The sequence below is a fragment of the Diceros bicornis genome, chromosome 14 (assembly GCF_020826845.1).
Source record: "Diceros bicornis minor isolate mBicDic1 chromosome 14, mDicBic1.mat.cur, whole genome shotgun sequence".
Classification (NCBI taxonomy): Eukaryota; Metazoa; Chordata; class Mammalia; order Perissodactyla; family Rhinocerotidae; genus Diceros; species Diceros bicornis.
Genome location: NC_080753.1, coordinates 22,681,645 through 22,698,867, shown reverse-complemented (window position 1 = coordinate 22,698,867; position 17,223 = coordinate 22,681,645). Strand labels below are relative to the sequence as shown.

The following is a 17,223-nucleotide window of genomic DNA, read 5'->3' as shown; positions in this document are numbered from 1 at the left end:
TTAAGAGGCAAAAGTAAATGAAAAAGAAAGCAATAGTGAGGGAAAAAATAATAAATTGCCTCAGTCCAGCCACTTAACTTTTCAACTATTTTATATCCAGCCAACCCACTTGCAGATAGTGACAAAGAAATCATTTCCCCATCATTTTGGTTGTTATTCTAATTTAACGTCATCCTTCATTTTTCTCCAAATTTCTTAAGGGAATTTTAGAACTCCAATATGACAAAAGTAAATTATTTAATAGGTCTATTTTTCCTTAAAATTTCACTACTTATTATATGACCAAATTGTTAGTTAACAATTTAACCCTCAACTCATCAATTTATAGCCAAATAATTAATTACTCTCCTCCTGATTTAGGGTAAAATAAATATCAAGTTTATTTTAAGTAAAGAATGCGTTTTCCTACCGAAGGAAGGAACTAATTTTCTCAGAGTCCGCGTACATAAAAACAGCTGACCCCATAGAGAGAGGTGGTTACAATTATGACTGGATGCAAGGACACAGCACACAGATTGCTGCCCACAACTGAGAGGATAATTCTCTTAACATGAGATGTTTTTCAAAGTCTAGGAGTGGTGGAGTGGATTTCCCTCAGAATATTCTGATGAAAGAAAACTCTGGGTCTACTTGCACCCCCCAGTACAGTGCCTTTCTAAGCCTGTTGCCAAAGACCTGTCTGTAGGGTCAGTGTGAGCACAAGGCTCCATTGCTTGGGCATGGACAGGTCCATGTGAGGCAGTCTGTGTGCTGCAAATAGAAAGAATGATTATGTGACCTTTGGGGTTCCTCCAGCTCCCAGATTCTACAGACAATAAAGGAGTGAGAGGAGGAGAGCCTCCTTTGTTCTAAATTCCATACCTCCCTCTTTCTGAAGCCAGAAGAGAGACAGATGGGGAAGGCCATTCTGGCTGTTTTGGGCTTCACTGGGGTGGCATCATCCTCCCGAAACCACCTCAGTCTAGGGTTTTGTCCTAGGTTGAGACTTTCTGCTTTGGGAGGAAGGGTGGATGGACACCAACCAAACCAAAAGAGCAATTTATGAAGTGACAATGAGCAATATAATTGCACCAAGCACTCCCACCCCTCACCCTGGACTTCCCACCCTGTGGGCGCCTCCATGAAAAGCAGATGGTCTTTAGAAGGGTGATTGGTTGGCGGGGAGTTGGAAGGAAGGACCAGCCTCTGCCTTGGACAGCTCAGGGAAAAGCTTGATGTGTCACCTACAGGACAGAGGAGCACCTGCCTCCAGGTGGGTGGGATGAGCCCTTGGTCCAGAACTGGTCCTGGACTTGGATGGCCAGACCAGCATTATTATCCTCAGAGACTCCCCATTCCTCCCTTCCCTGGCTGACCCAGGCCCTCCTTCAGCCGGACATTCTTTCTTTAGATATGCTAATATCTTCATTCGTTGGGTCTGATCCAGTCCTGGGCCTCAGCTCTGTGTGGACTGTGAAGTTTTCTTTCCTTTCTTTCCAGTTTGAGTGGAGGTGGAGTGGGCAATCTCACTGCTCCGAGCTCTCCTGGCTCCTCCCCGGTTCTCCTGCGACCTGGGTTAAGCGGGCAGGGGGCCGGGAGGGTCCTTTCCAGCCGTGGGATCGTTCAGAGGGCTGAATCTTCAGGCCGGGAGAAGGGCTGGTCCAGGATTGCGGGCGCCGGGCCGGGAGCCCAGCGGGGGCGTGTCCCCGCGCTCACCTGCCATTGGGCAGGTGGGGCCCCCGGGGCTCCGAAGGGCCGTCCTATAAAGGCGGAGCGGGCGCCGCGGAGCCAGGCTCGTCGCAGGATGGTGGACAGCGTGTACCGGACCCGCTCCCTGGGGGTGGCGGCTGAAGGGCTCCCGGACCAGTACGCGGACGGCGAGGCGGCGCGCGTGTGGCAGCTCTACGTCGGGGACACCCGCAGCCGCACGGCCGAGTACAAGGCCTGGCTGATCGGCCTGCTGCGTCAGCACGGCTGCCAGCGGGTGCTCGACGTGGCTTGCGGCACCGGGTGAGCCCGGAAGGGGCCAGTGGGACGGGGGAGCGGGGTCTGGCTCGGCCCGGGCCGGACCGCAGGACCACGGCCGAGCCCGTCCGAGCAGCTTCCTTCGCCGGCCTGGAGCTGGGCCGGGCGGGCTGCCAGGGCCGGGAGAGGGTGTCTGCCCGGGCAGAACGGGCAGGGCGAGGGCCTGGGCGAGGCTGGCGGGAGGAGGGGGCTGAGGAGGCCCAGGGTGAGAGCGGGGGCGTGGGCACAGCGCGGTGGGGAGGCCGGTTCGCCCCGGCAGCGCCAGAGCCGGCTTTGGGGCCAGACCATGTAAGCCTGGGTCCTGGCCCGAACATTGCTCCTGTGTGATGGTCTTGGGCAGCCGTAACAGTTCACATTTGTTCACTTTTGCTCGTGCCAAGTGCTGTGCCCGAAGCTTTTGATACATCCGTTTCAAAAATCCTCATAAAATCCCACGAGGGTTAGGGCTAGGGTTAGGGTGGTGATATCCCATTTACAGCTGTGGAAATTCCGCCTCAGACAGTCAAGGATCCTCCTCTTGTGGAGAGGAGAAACAGACCCAGGGCAGGTAGGGTCTGGCCAGTGCTCTATACCACCATACCATACTACCTCCTGTGCACAGGTCACCTGACTTCCAGGAGCCTCAGTTTGCCCCTCTCAAGTGGGATAACACCATCTACTTCACAGGGTTACCATGAGGATTAATGCACGTTTGTAGAGCGCCTGACTCCAGTAAGTGCTAAAAAAAAAAAAAAAAAAAGTTGCTACCTGGTGATAAGAAACAGATTTGCCAGGTCATTCGAGGTCAGTGGAGAGGAAGCAGAGGAATGGGCTCTGGGGAGTTGAGGAGACTGAGTGTCCAGCACAGGGCCTCCTCCTTGCCTTCCCAGGCCCCTGACTGCCCCCTCCGCCTCTCATCCCTGGCCCTGCCCAGGGTGGACTCCATCATGCTGGTGGAAGAGGGCTTCACCGTGATGAGCGTGGACGCCAGTGACAAGATGCTGAAGTATGCGCTTAAAGAGCGCTGGAATCGGCGGCACGAGCCCGCCTTTGACAAGTGGGGTATGTGGTCCAGCCAGGCCCTCCCAGCCCAGCCACCAAGGACATGGTTCTCTCTGCCCTGGGCCTCTTTAGCTTCTAGGATGGAGTGTTTTTTTCCCTCAAGGGGACAGCAAAATTAGTCATTTCCCTGAAAAGGGAGGCTTAGGCACCAGAATGAGGCATCAGTTATAAGGGGCTGGTTTTAACTATGTTGATAGCATCTTGTCCCTCCCCCCAAATAAAAACCCATAAGCACAGAGCCCTCCTTCCCAACATGGCTTCCTCCTCCTTTGACCCCTCTTCTCCCTTCCCTCTCCAAGTCCATAATGATCCCTTCCCCCTCACTGGATGGGGAGTCCCTGTGTGTGTCTTGAAGGGGAAACTGAGGCAGGACAGCACTTGGTGGAGGTGGGTGTTGCTGGTACCACGGTGCCACCTTGATCTCTCTTCTCCTTCCTGGCCCCCAGTCATCGAAGAAGCCAACTGGATGACTCTGGACAAAGATGTGCCCAAGCCTCCAGGGGGTGGCTTCGATGCCGTCATCTGCCTTGGAAACAGTTTTGCCCACTTGCCGGACTGCAAAGGTGAGAGGGTGTGGCCTTGGGCATGGCTTGCTTTGAGCTGCACCCCTGTCCCCAGACCCCTGGATGCCTGCTCTCCTGCCAGAGCAGACTGCTTTGCCCCTCTCTGCCTTGGCACTGGCACTGCTGGGGAGGAGAGAGATGGGAGGGAAACTGGTGCTGGGGGCCCTGAGCAGACGTAGCCTCTCTGCCCTTGCCCGGAGCTCAGGAGACCAGAGTGAGCACCGGCTGGCACTGAAGAACATTGCGAGCATGGTGCGCTCAGGGGGCCTGCTGGTTATCGATCATCGCAACTACGATCACATCCTCAGCACAGGTTGTGCACCCCCAGGGAAGAACATCTACTATAAGGTGGGGCCACTGGGGGAGGGAGGGCCCAGAGCGGGAGGAGTTAGCCTGAGGTCCAGGCCCCATAGTGGCTGCAGAGGCTAATGCAGCCTGCACCATCACCTGCAGAGTGACTTGACCAAGGACATCACGACCTCAGTGCTGACAGTGAACAACAAGGCCCACATGGTGACCCTGGACTACACAGTGCAGGTGCCGGAGGCTGGCCAGGACAGTTCTCCTCACTTGAGGTAACGACTTGGCTAGGCAGGGGGTGAGCTGGGGGGTGCTGAGGCCACCAGGCCTCATGGTGGTCCGGGGGCTCTGTTGCAGTAAGTTCCGGCTCTCCTACTACCCACACTGCCTGGCACCCTTCACGGAGTTGCTCCGAGCAGCCTTCGGGGGCAAGTGCCAGCATGGCGTCCTGGGTGACTTCAAGCCTTACAAGCCGGGCCAGGCCTACATTCCCTGCTATTTCATCCACGTGCTCAAGAGGACGGACTGAGCATGGCCTAAGGTCCCACAACCCTCTGCCTAGGCACTGCTGGGCTCTGTCTGGGGAGGTGGGGAACAGCAGCCCCACACCCAGTCCAGCCCTGGTGCAGATCCTGGGGGTGTGGGAAGAGGCCGACTGCAGCTGGGGAGCAGGGATTTGGGTTCAGGCCAACAGAAGGGTGGACAATATAGTCTGTGCCTTCCTCAGTGCCCGCATACCTTGTGTTTGTGTCAGAAATGTCAGAAGGAACAGGCTCCTGTGGTGCCCATCCTTCCCTCCCTCGGGGCTTACTCCCGCAATCTTGCTCTTCCCCACTCCAGCCTTTCAGACTGCAGCACCACCAGGGGGCAGCATACACTTTATTTTCCGTCACAGAAAGGCCTCCCTGGGCCCAATCCCCACACTCTGGGCCCCACCTCTCTCCTGAGCAGATGGGCCCTGGACTCCAGGCTGGCCTGGAAGGACAGACAGGTGGGCAGGGGATGCCTCTTGAGCTCTCGCAGGGCTCCTGATGCCCCTCGGCACCCAGGGGATCTCCTGGAGGGAGGCAGCCCTCAGGTGGGCCAGCGGCAGCCTGAGAAAGAGCCCTTTGCCCTTTCAGGTCTCTGTGGGGATCCCTAGGTACCTGTAGCCATCGTGGGGAGGCCCAGGCTGCAGGAGGCTCCTAGCAGGCAGCAAACTTGCGCTGGATGCGCTTGTACCGGAGCAGTTCCTGCTCGCTCACCGAGGGCTGCAGCCGGGCAGCGGCCTGCAGCAGGTCCTCCATGGTGAGCAGCAGTGCGGAGCTCCCGGGCTCCAGCCCTGGGGGGGTCACAAGGGGGAGATGAGGTCAGGGTCCCCATCCCAGCTGAGGAACAGGTTGTGATCTCTGCCCAAGCAGGGGATAGCCCTGGGGGAGGTACCTTCCTGCCCAGAGTTCCCCAGACGTCAACAGTCCCTCCTCTGAACTCCAGAACTGGGCATGATTCCCATTAGCTTTTTGGTTGACCTCTGGGCTGGCGAGTGGCTCACCTTCCTCCAGGTCCCGAACCTTGCGTTTGAGGGCAGCTGTCATGGCATCAGAGCAGAGGGAGTAGAGGTCTGCACCCGTCAGCTGGGGAGGGCAGCGATCCAGCACGTTCACCAGGCTCACAGAGGGCTCTAGCTTAAATCTGTTGTGGGGATACAAAAAGAAACAGTTTTACCTGGCATCTCTCCTCCCTCAAAAGGCATCCCTGACCAGCTTGTTCTGCACGTTGCACTTACCCCCAACCATCCCAAAGCCCCAGCCCTTGGAGTCTCCCTCTAACAGGGCATACTTGCGTGTGATGGCGCTCAGAACACGGAGCTGGGAAGCCCGGTCCTCGCTCGCCCCCACAAACACCAGCTTGTCAAACCTTTAGGGAGACAAGTGGGCATAAGTGTCAGCCCAGCACGAGAGGTGAAGGAGGCACAGGATTGGGTGAAGGGACAGGCCCAAATGGGCCTGGCAGAGGTGAGAGGTACGGGCTGCCTACCTTCCAGGCCGCAGAAGGGCTGGGTCCAGGAGGTCTGGTCTGTTAGTGGCTCCAATCACAAACACATCCTGAGTGCTGTGAAGCCCATCCAGCTCGGCCAGGAGCTGAGACACCACCCTGCCAAGGAGGAAGTAAAGGCGAGAGAGTCCTTGGCCCATCCTCAGCCTCTGCCCTGCCTGTGGTGCCTCTCCTTGCAGGCCTCCTCCACAGGGCCTGCTGCTCAGTCGTGCCCAGTGGACCCCTCCGTGCAGGCCCCCATTCTCTTCAATGTCCCACACCCAACTCCACGGCCCCTTTCAGTTTCCATCGTACTATCTCAGAACCCGAAGGAGCTCTGAAGACTGCTGCACCCTGTCTCACCTCACTCTGTCCTGCACCCTAGACTCCATTCGGCTCAGACCCCCACCTGTCCATCACACCTCCAGAGTCTCCACTTCGCCCCCGGCTCGGGGCCAAGGAGTCCAGCTCATCAAAGAAGATAATGCATGGAGCCGCAGCCCTGGCCCTGGCAAACACTGAGGAGAGAGAGGGGCCCATAGGAGGGGGAAGCTCAGGGTGGAGTAAGTCAGGAGACAGGGGAGAAAACCCAGGTTTGACAACTCATCACTAGCACTCCAGCTACCAGGCCCCAGTGGGCAGGAACGTGACAGTGGTAAGGAGGACTAGGAAGGACCATGAGCAGCCCGAGGGCGGGGCGTGGCACAGGGGCAATTGGGGTGTCAGAAGCGCTGGAAGCCCTGCCCCTCCCCACTCACCTTCCCGTACATTCTCCTCGCTCTGGCCCACGTACATGTTGATGAGCTCAGGCCCCTTCACGCTGAGGGAGGGGATGTGAGAGGGTGAGACTTGTCAGACACATAAACACATGATGACCTCTCGCCAGCCCCTCCTGCTCCCCAGAGCCTGCTGCAGCTCCCAGTCCACCCCCCATCCCTCCTAGGCCCCCTCCCCACCTGAGGAAGGTAAGGCTGCACTCAGTGGCTACTGCCTTGGCCAGGAGGGTCTTCCCAGTGCCAGGAGGCCCGTGGAGCAGAAGGCCTGAGCGCCTCAGGCCCAGGCTCAGCAGCTCAGGGTGCTCTAGAGGGAGCTGAATGGTCTCCAGAATCTCCTTCTTCACCTCCTGCAGCCCGCCCACGTCGTGCCAGGACACCGAGGGGATCTAGGAGATGGAAAGTGCACAGTTGGGGATATGCTGGTGGAGGGAGCCCTGGTGCTGCCTCCAAGGACCAGGAGTCTCTACCTTGGGGGCTCCGATGGCCTGGGAGTGAGCTGTCTGCAGCTGCTCCAGTGCCAGCCCGAAGTCCTCAGCCAGGAGAGGAAAGCCGGCAGCACACAGCTCCCCTTCATCCTCCTCACTCCAGCCGCCTGCCAAACTGCAAAGAGACACCCAGGGAGGCCTCTGGAGGACCTGACCTGAGGCCTCTTCCCCAGCAGGGTCCTGTTCCCTTCTCCCTTCCTCACCAGCCCCCCACCCACCCATCTATATTTCTTCTTGCTGCCTTTCGCCCGCTCTGCTCAACTTCCTTACCCCGACTTCTTGATCCTGGCACAGGCTGCCCGGCTGCTGTGGGTCAAAAGGGCATAGAGATCCCCTACCACAAAGCCCTAGGGAACCATAGGGAAGGTCACATGAGCAGGGCACAGTAGGCAGGAACCCTTGGGGGCTGGTCCCTCCGCCTGAGCAGAGGCCCACTGTCAATGTCTCGGGCTTTTCTACCCTCACTTGCAGGGTGGCAGGACTGAGCGGTACTTACAGCACACCGCCGTGCCAGCTGTGCCAGGTTCACCTCCTGGCCGAGGGGGAGGTGGGCAGTGAGGGCCCGCAAGATGCTGAGCCGCTGCCCCTCTGACAGCACAGGCATCTCTAGCTCGTGAGGAAACGCTGTCTGCACGTCAGCAGGCAGGTCCTGAGCCCGGCTTGTGGTGGCCACAACCATCAGGGGAGGGCAGCTGCAGACAGGGAGTGGGCACTAAGGGCGAGATCGTGGCTGGCAGCCCCTGAGCACTGCCTTGTCCCAAAGCTGGTGCAGGAGGGCAGGGAGGTGGGTGGGTGCTGGGATGGGACAAGGAGATGAGCACCCCAAAGCTTCCTGGATGGGGTGGGAATACCTTGAGAGGGGGCCCTATGCTCCCCCTCACACAAGGAGCTCACTGAGGGCAGAGGCTGTGCTTTTTCTCCAACCCAGTGTTCCCCAAGAAACACTGGGGACTGCATCCTCTTCCCTCTGGATACCCCTAGCTCCTCAGCTCGGGGCTGTCTGGAAGGCAGCCGAATGGGCAGTAGATGTCTGAGAAGCCATTGAGGCGGTGAGGAAGAGAGGACAAAAGGCTGAGGAGAGGGAGAGGGGCTGGGCCCACCCCCTTCCAGGCCCAGCTCCGTAGAATACCTGGTGAAGGGGTCCTCATTGAGGAGGAGGTGACGCAGCGTGGCCACCACACGGGCGTCCTCACCTAGCCCGTCACGGTCCCGGCCCAGAAGGTCCACGGCTGTCAGCAACAGAACCACAGGCCGGCAGCGCCGGGCCCGGGAGAAGGTGGCCTGCAGTTTTGTCTCCACAGCCCCACTGCTGTCTGCACAGAGGCTAGAGCAGGGCACCTGGATGGGGGTGGTCCCGGAGGGTCTGTGAGCAAGTGGCAGACGTGGCTGGGGCAGGAGAATCAGGGTGGGGGTGGGGAGGCGAGTGTTCAGAAGATGCAGCCATCTCTTTCTAGACGGCAGGGATGGCGGAATTGGGGGGAAGAAGGTAACATTGGCCAAGTCCTACCTCTTCTTTACCCTAACCTCATCCCCTAGTCTACCAAAATCCTGAAACCTCTTCCTTCTTGAAAGCATCTCTCAGTAGCTGAGCATCATGGGAACATGCCTGACCCACTGGCCCACTGGAGTGAGATGTTAGGGCCAGGCTAGTAGGCAGAAGGGAGAGGGAGAGAGGGAACATCTGGGCTGGGGAGGAGACACAGTTGGGGTTCTACTCTCCACGAACCCTCACCTTCAGTAAGTGGAGCCCAAGGCGGCTGCAGGCTGCAGCGACTGCTGTGGTCTTCCCACTGCCCGGGGGGCCCCGTAGAAGGACACTGCTAGTTCCTGTCAGCAGGGCACCCCTGCAACCAGAGAACGGACACTGTCTCCTCTATTCTGCTCACACTTGAGAGTCCTCAGTAACACGGTGACCCTTGGATCTAGAAAGCAGACACCCCGTTTTTCTCTCCAAGACACCCCCTCTCCCCTAGGGCTGTCTCCACATGGTGAGGCCGTATTTCCCACACCGCCTGTGGTGCTCTGGCAGGGCAGGGACTTATTCCCTTTTGTCATCACTGCCTTCAATAAAGCCTTGACTGTTATGTCTGGTTTTGAGTATACTGGCAGGAATTAGGCAGGGGTCTGTGTCTACACTTAGGCCAATGGTTTGAGGAGCTGTGTCTTTCAGGGCCAGCGTGGTGAGAGCCAGGATAGCTGGTGGGCTCCCCAAGGGGAAGAGCAGTCTTAGAGACAGCAGTGCCTAGTGGGGATTCTTCCTCCATAGCTGACCTTGGAGGATGGAGGTTATCCCAGGAAAGGAGCCCGGGAATTTGCTTACAGCATGGACACGGGCTAGTAGCCTGGGCATACTGGTTTGAGGCAAGTCCACTCAATCCCACTCCGGCCAGGACATTAGACTACTTGTCTGGCCTACTGCCCCTCTAGGGATGTTCCGAGCAGAGCAGGCTTTTCTCACACCCTGAGGCTGTGGCCTCACTCACCCTGGCTGGAGGCGAGGCTTCAGGGCAGCACAGAGCTCAGTCACCAAGGCCTCCAGGCCCGGAGGAGACAAGCTGCTCCAGGGAGTGGATTCTTCTGAAGGGAGCCTTGGAACACGGCTCAGGGTAGCACCCACCTATGAAAGGTGGGAGGAAGCTTTAGTTTCCAGAAGTTGTTTCTGCTCCTTTCCCCAGGTCTACTCTCACCCCAGGAGCCTCACCAAGTACAAGGAGGTATGAGTGGTGTCAGCCAGGTAGGCGCTGGTCAGCTCATCCGGAGCTTCCCCAACTGTTTTCTTCACTTTAAAAAACATCTCCCGCCACCTGCAGGAAAGATGCCCAATGAACCCCTGATCCAGAGCTCACATACACCCCTCCCCAAGGAGAAGGTGGCTGTCTGAACCACAGAGGTCCACTGCAGGGACAAGAGCAGCACTAATAAATGCCCTCAGACGTGGTGGGAGGGGAGTGAGGGAAAGGAAAGCAGATGGTCTTCCTTTGCTCCCTGACTGGATCATACACATTTTGAGGGCGGGAGCCATGCCTGTCTCCGTATCCCTCACGACACCCATCAGAGAGCCTTGGGGGTGTATTTCTTCAGGTAAACGGCCCACCCATCCAGTCCAATGGGAGAAGGCACTGCTGCACAAAAAGCAATGCTCATCTGACCATGTTCACTGGCTTCAGAATACAGTCTCTCCCTCAAATACATACCCACATTAGAACTATCTCTGAGACTTTTAGAAATCAACATCTCTCACATATTGTATGATTCTATTCAGCAGATTAGTGGTTGCCAGGGACTGGGGGAAGGAAGGAATAGCGAGTGACTGTTCATGGGTAGGAGTTTCTTTCTTTCTTCTTTTTTTTGTGAGGAAGATCAGCCCTGAGCTAACATCCATGCTAATCCTCCTCTTTTTGCTGAGGAAGACTGGCTCTGAGACAACATCTATTGCCAAGCCTCTTTTTTTTTTTTTTTTAATTCCCCAAAGCCCCAGTAGATAGTTGTATGCCATAGTTGCACACCCTTCTAGTTGCTGTATGTGGGACGTGGCTCCAGCATGGCTGGAGAAGCGGTGTGTGGGTGCGCGCCCAGGATCTGAACCCGGGCCGCCAGCAGCGGAGCACGCGCACTTAACCACTAAGCCACGGGGCCGGCCCGGTAGGAGTTTCTTTTTGGGGTGATGAAAATGTTCTGGAATTATATAGCAGTGTTGGTTGCACAACCCTGTGAATATACTAAAAGCCACTGAATTGTACACTTTGAAAGCATGAATTCTATTATATGTGAATTATATCTCAATTTAAAAATTAACATTTTTCCCTCCTTTGGGAAAAAATAAGAAGACTGCACAGGCCCAACCACACCCTAGTTCTGCTCCAATAGTTCTGGGGTGGGGCTCAGGCATCTGTATTTTTCAAAAGCTCCCCCAGCCATAACCAGGGCTGTGTAGTCACTGGCTAGTGTCCGAGTGAGTTTGTGTTACTCAGCCTACTAAGGGGGCCGAGGGTGTGTAGCAGGTAGTTACTAGCCCAATTTTCCAGATAGAGAAATGATGAGCGACTCCTCTCTTTAATCCTCAGGCAGCAAGGCAATGACAGAGCTGGACTATAACCTGCCTTAAGGTCCAATTAGGGTGCAAATTCCTTTGCTCACAGTATCCCAGTCACAAAACTGCTCCCTCTGGCAGCAAAGGCGGGGTGGGAATGCCTCCAGGTGGAGAGGGGAAGCATAGCAGGTATTATGACATCCTTGCAACTACTCCCGTAGGCAGTGATTGTGGTAAAAACTAGAATATAAGGAAAATGGTGTCCTACTGTTAATCATTATAAATAAACGATGAGTGGGTCTGTCACCTAGAATCTCAATCAAGCGCAATATCTTGAGTCAGAGGGCATCTGGCAAGCACTAGAATCCAGGGCGGAACAGCTCTGTAGGGGGTTAGGGAGACGCCCTCTCCCATGGAGGGCAGTTAGACCACCTCAGTGAGTACAAAGCCAGACCTCCAGAACATACTGGACACTGCTGGGGAACACTGGGTTGTGTCCCGAGAGCCAGACAGAAGATGGTGGAGCTGGATCTCACTGGCCTGGTTTGGGGAAGCAGGCCACAGGGAACAGTCTGCAGCGGCTACACCAACAACAGTGGAACTCCTTTCCAGGATCACAGGAGCCTCCTTGCAGGGCTTCCCTTACCAAGTCCAGGGGAGACAGGCTAAAGCACTCATCTCTATCTGGCCTTGGACCCACCTGCCCAGCCCAATCCTGCTTTCCAGGACCTGTTCAAGGGGAAGAACTATGTGCTCAGCACCTAGACGAGGGAGGCAGGTCTCTACAGGGCTGGAACGGCAGAGGTCCAGGAAGAGAACTGGCTTGCTGGTCTGCCCCAGGAGGGCCGAGTGCCTGATTTCCTCTGAAATTACAAAACGTGGGCATTCTGTAGTTTTCCTACAGAAAGCTAGCCCATAGACATTTGCTATATTTAGGATGGGAGGCAGAAGTGGGAAGTGACTGATACATGCCAGCCTGGCATTTTCCACCAGGACCCCGTTGTAGATTTGATCTGGGAAAGCTCAAAGGGGGTGCTGTGGAGCACTAAATGGGGTTACCCAGGGCACTACCAGGCCCTTCACCTGGGTACCACAGCCCTGAGATTGGGGAGATTGAGCACTGGCCAGAACTAAGCTCTGAATGTTGACCAAGGATTCATCAGGCGCCCCAGACAAGGCACCTCTCTCTTGTACAGGACCCAGGCTGGCTAGGCCAGAGACTTTGGTCCTGACGGCTCTTACACCAACTTCCTGCAGGCTGGTCCCACCACTTCATTGAGATCTTCCTGTAAGTTGAGGTAGTACATCTATCAGTTGTGTTCTTCTAGTAAATAGCTACAGGAAATCAGTCCTAAAGAGAGGGACTGGCTGGGGTATGGGGCTACACATTCTTCCCCCTTCATATAAGGCCAAGCAGTCTCTGAATTCTTTGCCTCACCATTTTACCTCTGTGGTCAGAGTCAACAGGAGGAGAAGGGTATACTCCTTGTTTTGAGGTTCTTGGCTCAGTTATGTTCTATTTCTCATTCTCTGTTGAGGACAAGGAAAGAGAGAAGGCTTCTCAAGGACAGCAGCAACCCCTCACTACCCCCTTTTGGGAGATAGGATTGAAAAGCAGCACGTGCACACTCCATCAGTTAGGGCAGAAATCACAGCCTGGATCTCCTTATGTTGAGCATACGGGAGGTGTGCCCAAATCCTCACCCAAACATCATTGTGGTTGAGAATGGAAAGCAAGGAATCCCACCTTGGTGGAGGCCATTAAGCTATTTTTAAAGCTTTACTTTACCTAGGACCACCAATCAATTTGAGAATAAATACCTCCCAAAGCCAGCAGGCAGTGGTTCTTAATCTTTTTTCAGTCATGTGCCTGTTTGAGAACCTGAAGAAGATTATGTACCTTGTCTCCAGAAAAATGTACATGACAACAACAAAATGTTCTTATGCACAAAATTATTCCATACCACTTGAAGGGAGAGAGTCAAAGAACTCCTGCACTCAGGTTAAGAATCCCAGCTGTAAGATATGAGGTGGCTGCATACCTGGGCAGTTTCTCTGGGCTTCCTTCCAGGATCTCTACTTGCCCCACTGTTGGCACACAGAGAACATCCCCTTCTTGGACTACCCTGCAACACAGCAGTGGCCTTGGTCAGCTCACAACGGGAGTCAAGAGCACGTGCCTGACACATTCCCCCCATTCCCACCCCCAACATGCGGACTACTTCTTAGGGGCCTACTGCCCACCTAGAGATTCCAAGCAGTCATCCAGAGAACAACTCTCACCTAGAATGAGCTGGGGGAAACGGCGGAGAGGCTAGAAAGGGGGATCACAGATGCGAGGTAGGATTCTGGTTCTTTTGAGGCCCTCTCAAATCAAAGAGGTTTCTCAGTTTAGAATGTCCAGATCCAACGCGTGGTCCAGATTTCTCTTCTATTGTCTCCCTGACACACCAAGAGGCTTCTAGCACAATATTGCCTAAAATGTGGCTTTTTAAAATCAGAGGCTCTGTGGTACCTGGGTCTAGGTAGCACGGGATAGCACGACAGCAATGAAGGTGAGATGCTATCCTCCCGAAAGGGGTAACCAGCTAACCTGGGTGTCTGAAAGTGCCGGTAAAGAACGTGGTCATAATTTCCGTTACTGCTGTAGTGGGGAGAGGACACAATTTCGACGTGTAACTCTTTGGCAAACGGAGGCCCAGGCAGCACTGAGCAGCTTCCTTTGTCTTCAGAGGCGCTGGAACCTTCCAAGTACCTCTATTAGAGAAATAACCACCACCTTATAACCTTCTCCCAAGGAGTCAGGCTCTGCCCTCCCTTAGCAGCCAATATTTCTACTTGCATTCTCTATCATTCCCATAACCACAAGGCTTATGGAAGGGGAGGCTAGGGTGGCAGAGCTGAATACCTATATCTTCCCTAGAAAACAGAAACTTCTTCTAACAGGCATTAGGAAGAGGTTTCTGACTCTAGCTCCAAAAAGTTCCCCAGTAAAGACAACCTTTCTCTGATAGCTTTAGTTGGCCCAGAGCCATTGAAATGGTAAAGACATTTAATTCCCACACGTCCTTTAAATGACACCAGGCAGCCACTGGATTGATATTAAGTGGACATTAGTGGGGACACTGAATTCAGACTGTGGGAAAAGGGCATGATCTCACTGAAGCCGAAAGTGTTGGGTCAGCTGAATGAGCTCCAGTCTGATTATGCCAGTAGTTTTTCCTCCATGCAGAAGGAAACCCACACCTGACTCCCATTCATGCATATCTTATATCTCTGCTTGACATCCCATAGCACTAATTGGCTATGCCAGCATCGTCTAATAGAACTTTCTACAGTGATAGAAATGTTCTATATCTACATGTGGCTATTGAGCACTTGACATGTGACTAAAGCAACCGAAGAACTGAATTTTTAACTTTATTTAGTTTTAGTTAATTTAAAGAGTCACAAAGTGGCTAATGGCCTCTATATTGGATGGTGCAGGCCTAAACCACACATCTAGGTACTTAATTAAACACTGGACTATATTTGTCCCCCCAAATACAATTATCTTCTTGAAGTAAGCTCCGTAAAGGCAGAAACCAAAAACTTCTCTTGGATATATTTAATAAAATATTAAAATTAAACCCCAGGTAGCAAAGATAATAAACAGCCCTTCTCTTCAAAGAATTTACAATACATAATTACAGATTAGACAGATTACATACTCATAAGAAATCAGAATAAAATAAATGCCCTAAGAAAGGCACAAAATGCTATAGGAGGAAATCATGTTAAATTTCTGGTGGTGAGATTATGAAAGGCTTTGTAAACAGGTGGCATCTTCAGCTAGGCCTTGAAGGATAGGATGGTAGGATTTTAACACACGAGGCTAGAAGAATAGGAACAAATCTGAAGCCAAGGATAATAAGCATGAGCCAAGGAAAAGCAGTGAGGTATCATCCTCCATACTACCCAGCATAATACCGGATACACTGAAGCAATTCCACAAACTGGTTAGACTGAGTACATTAATATATACACCTGGTAATATGACTGTGACTCGCACCTTTCATCACCACACTATGGAGGATTATGATATTTTGATGTAAAGAATGGATAAATAAGGCTAAGAGACATTAAGGGAGAAGTCCAAGATCTAAGGAGTAAGGGACCTAAATTCTACAGCTCTGGTCTTCCAATTCAGTTAAGACAAAGAAGAGGGGATAAGGAGGAGGAAGCATTCCTGACCTCAGTCCTGTATCCTACCTGAATTCTGAGCTCTCCCACTTCCAGGGGATCACAGCCGAGATTAAAAGCCAGAGGGGCAGGCACGAAGGCCAATCCGTCAGCTAGGGGCTCTCCCAGCTGCCCAGAGCCGGGTCCCAGCCTTTCAGGGAGGTCCCAGCGAGGCTCAAGGACCCGCACCGTGGCCAAGTGTGGCTGGGAAGTGTCCGATGACTCTCCGGCCCGGCTCACCCACACCCATTCGCCCTGGAAGAGGCCGAGGCTACGGAGACAGCTCCGGCTCACCCCCAGTGAATCTCCAGTCCCTCCCAAAACTCCCCGGAGTCGCCGGACTGTGCCAGAAACCGCGAAGGAGGACACCACGGGCGGGGGTGGGGGCCGGCTGCTGTCCCTAGTCTCTGGACCCAGTTTGGCCCGCCCACGGAGCTCAATCACAGCAAGCCGCGTCGCCGGGCCCAGCAGCCCTTGCAACGCCGGCCGCGTCTCCAGCACCCGCGGTCCGGGCACTGGCAGGGCCTCTCCGCGCCTCACCAGCAGCGGTCCGACTCGCGGTCCGAGCCCGGGCCCCGGCGAGGTGCCAAGCAGCGCCCAGCCCAGCGCCGGGGGCCGCCGCACGGGCCGCGCCCGCACCCACGCCCCGGAGCTCAGGGCCAGGAGCCGCAGCAGCGCGCGGCTGACCAGCAACTGCGGGGGCCCGGGACCCTGCTCTTCGGTCCCCACGCCCGGCCCCTCCAGGGCCGCCACCAGCAGCGCCGGCCCGGCCGGGCTCTCCCCTGCAGGCCGCAGGGCCAGCACCAAGCCCAGCCCCGCTGCAGGCCACGGGCCCCCGGGCGGCAGCAGCACTGCCAACGCGGGGGTCTCGGTCGGGAAAGGCTCCAGGACCCGCAAGACTACCAGCGCCATGGTGACAGGAGACCAACCAAAAGGGGAAGGAGCATAGCTTCCGCAGCCGGAGAGGCGGACACGGAGGCGGCGCGCACGCCATATCCGCTTCCGTCGGGGGAGGAGCGAGGAAGGTGGGCGGGGCGTCGGGTGCAGCGAGCATGCTCTGAGACGGAGTGCTATGCCTTGGGTGGACGGGGATGGTGTGTTGATGCCAGTAACACAATCGCTGAGTCTACGCACGCGCCCTTTGAGACTGTGTTTACAGGGATTTGCCTTCCGCTCCTGCTGGGGGAGTAACGTCCCCTTAACTATCCTGCCCCATACCATGTACTTGACAGTTTATTGAATGATCGATGAACGGTAAGGGTGCCCCGGACCAACTCAGCCCAGTGCTTTAGGAAGGAGTCCCCTCTGTGGAGCTCCTACAGTTCCCACTGTGGAACTATAGGCACTGAGGTTTGGGGGTTGTGGGGAAGGTTGCAGGAGGGAGTGGTAGGATTGTAAAACTGCTTCAGACATGCTTATGGATACGTAGTGGCTGCTGGATGAATTACTACATGTGATTCATGTAGCCCTGGAGTGCTTGGTGTCACACCTGTTCCAACACATCCTACACAAAACCCACATTCCAGTGTTTCTTGTCTTGTTTATTGTCCTGTTCATTCTACTCCCACTAAACTTGAAGCAAAGACAAAGCTTTTTCATCCCTCCAAAACTGGTTGCTCTCCCAAGACTAATCCTTGCAGACTGGAGACTTTCTTCTTTTTAAATTATTTTACTGAGGTCATATTAGTTTATAACATTGTGTAATTTCAGGTGTACATGATTATATATCAGTTTCTGTATAGACTGCATCTTGATCACCCCCAATAGTCTAGTTTTTATCCATCACATCA

At 54.8% G+C, this 17,223-nt stretch overlaps 2 protein-coding genes and 1 long non-coding RNA gene across 8 annotated transcripts; 1 reads left to right on the top strand and 2 right to left on the bottom strand.

Annotated features, from left to right (window-relative positions):
• Window positions 1-355: 355 nt before the first annotated feature.
• On the bottom strand, window positions 356-1,539 carry LOC131413654 (uncharacterized). Its single transcript, XR_009221995.1, has 2 exons — window positions 862-1,539; window positions 356-750 (listed from the first exon to the last, which is right to left on the bottom strand). It is a non-coding gene; the product is annotated as an uncharacterized LOC131413654 (long non-coding RNA).
• Window positions 1,532-4,643, top strand: GNMT (glycine N-methyltransferase). 2 transcript variants are annotated; one of them, XM_058554354.1, is made up of 6 exons: window positions 1,532-1,989; window positions 2,918-3,045; window positions 3,492-3,608; window positions 3,814-3,956; window positions 4,062-4,183; window positions 4,266-4,643. In XM_058554354.1, the coding sequence occupies exons 1-6, from the start codon at window positions 1,784-1,786 to the stop codon at window positions 4,435-4,437; spliced, it is 888 nt and encodes a 295-aa protein (XP_058410337.1). In that variant the 5' UTR covers window positions 1,532-1,783; the 3' UTR covers window positions 4,438-4,643. The 2 variants fall into 2 exon arrangements, with proteins under 2 accessions (XP_058410337.1, XP_058410336.1); XM_058554353.1 differs by having other exon boundaries at window positions 1,925-1,989; window positions 2,671-3,045.
• Window positions 1,843-16,387, bottom strand: PEX6 (peroxisomal biogenesis factor 6). 5 transcript variants are annotated; one of them, XM_058554345.1, is made up of 18 exons: window positions 15,464-16,386; window positions 13,806-13,969; window positions 13,255-13,338; window positions 9,884-9,986; window positions 9,666-9,799; window positions 8,915-9,026; window positions 8,312-8,568; window positions 7,679-7,874; window positions 7,453-7,529; window positions 7,165-7,297; window positions 6,878-7,083; window positions 6,680-6,741; window positions 6,331-6,439; window positions 5,925-6,041; window positions 5,727-5,804; window positions 5,440-5,579; window positions 5,054-5,229; window positions 1,843-2,722 (listed from the first exon to the last, which is right to left on the bottom strand). In XM_058554345.1, exons 1-17 carry the CDS (start codon window positions 16,343-16,345, stop codon window positions 5,093-5,095), a joined length of 2,991 nt encoding a protein of 996 aa, XP_058410328.1. In that variant the 5' UTR covers window positions 16,346-16,386; the 3' UTR covers window positions 1,843-2,722; window positions 5,054-5,092. The 5 variants fall into 5 exon arrangements, 4 of the variants coding, with proteins under 4 accessions (XP_058410328.1, XP_058410331.1, XP_058410332.1 ...); XM_058554348.1 differs by lacking the exon at window positions 1,843-2,722 and having other exon boundaries at window positions 4,759-5,229; window positions 15,464-16,387; XM_058554349.1 differs by lacking the exon at window positions 1,843-2,722 and having other exon boundaries at window positions 4,759-5,229; window positions 8,312-8,520.
• Between the last annotated feature and the right edge of the window lie 836 nt (window positions 16,388-17,223).

Coding starts and splice junctions, on each gene's coding strand:
- PEX6 (XM_058554348.1), bottom strand. CDS start 16,345: ATGGCGCTGGTAGTCTTGCGGGTCCTGGAGCCTTTCCCGACCGAGACC. Junction 9,027..9,665: donor AAGCCTCGCCTCCAGCCAGG/GTGAGTGAGGCC, acceptor CTCTGGTTGCAG/GGGTGCCCTGCTGACAGGAA. Junction 7,875..8,311: donor AATGAGGACCCCTTCACCAG/GTATTCTACGGA, acceptor CCCTGTCTGCAG/CTGCCCTCCCCTGATGGTTG.
- GNMT (XM_058554354.1), top strand. CDS start 1,784: ATGGTGGACAGCGTGTACCGGACCCGCTCCCTGGGGGTGGCGGCTGAA. Junction 1,990..2,917: donor GACGTGGCTTGCGGCACCGG/GTGAGCCCGGAA, acceptor GGCCCTGCCCAG/GGTGGACTCCATCATGCTGG. Junction 3,957..4,061: donor GGAAGAACATCTACTATAAG/GTGGGGCCACTG, acceptor CATCACCTGCAG/AGTGACTTGACCAAGGACAT.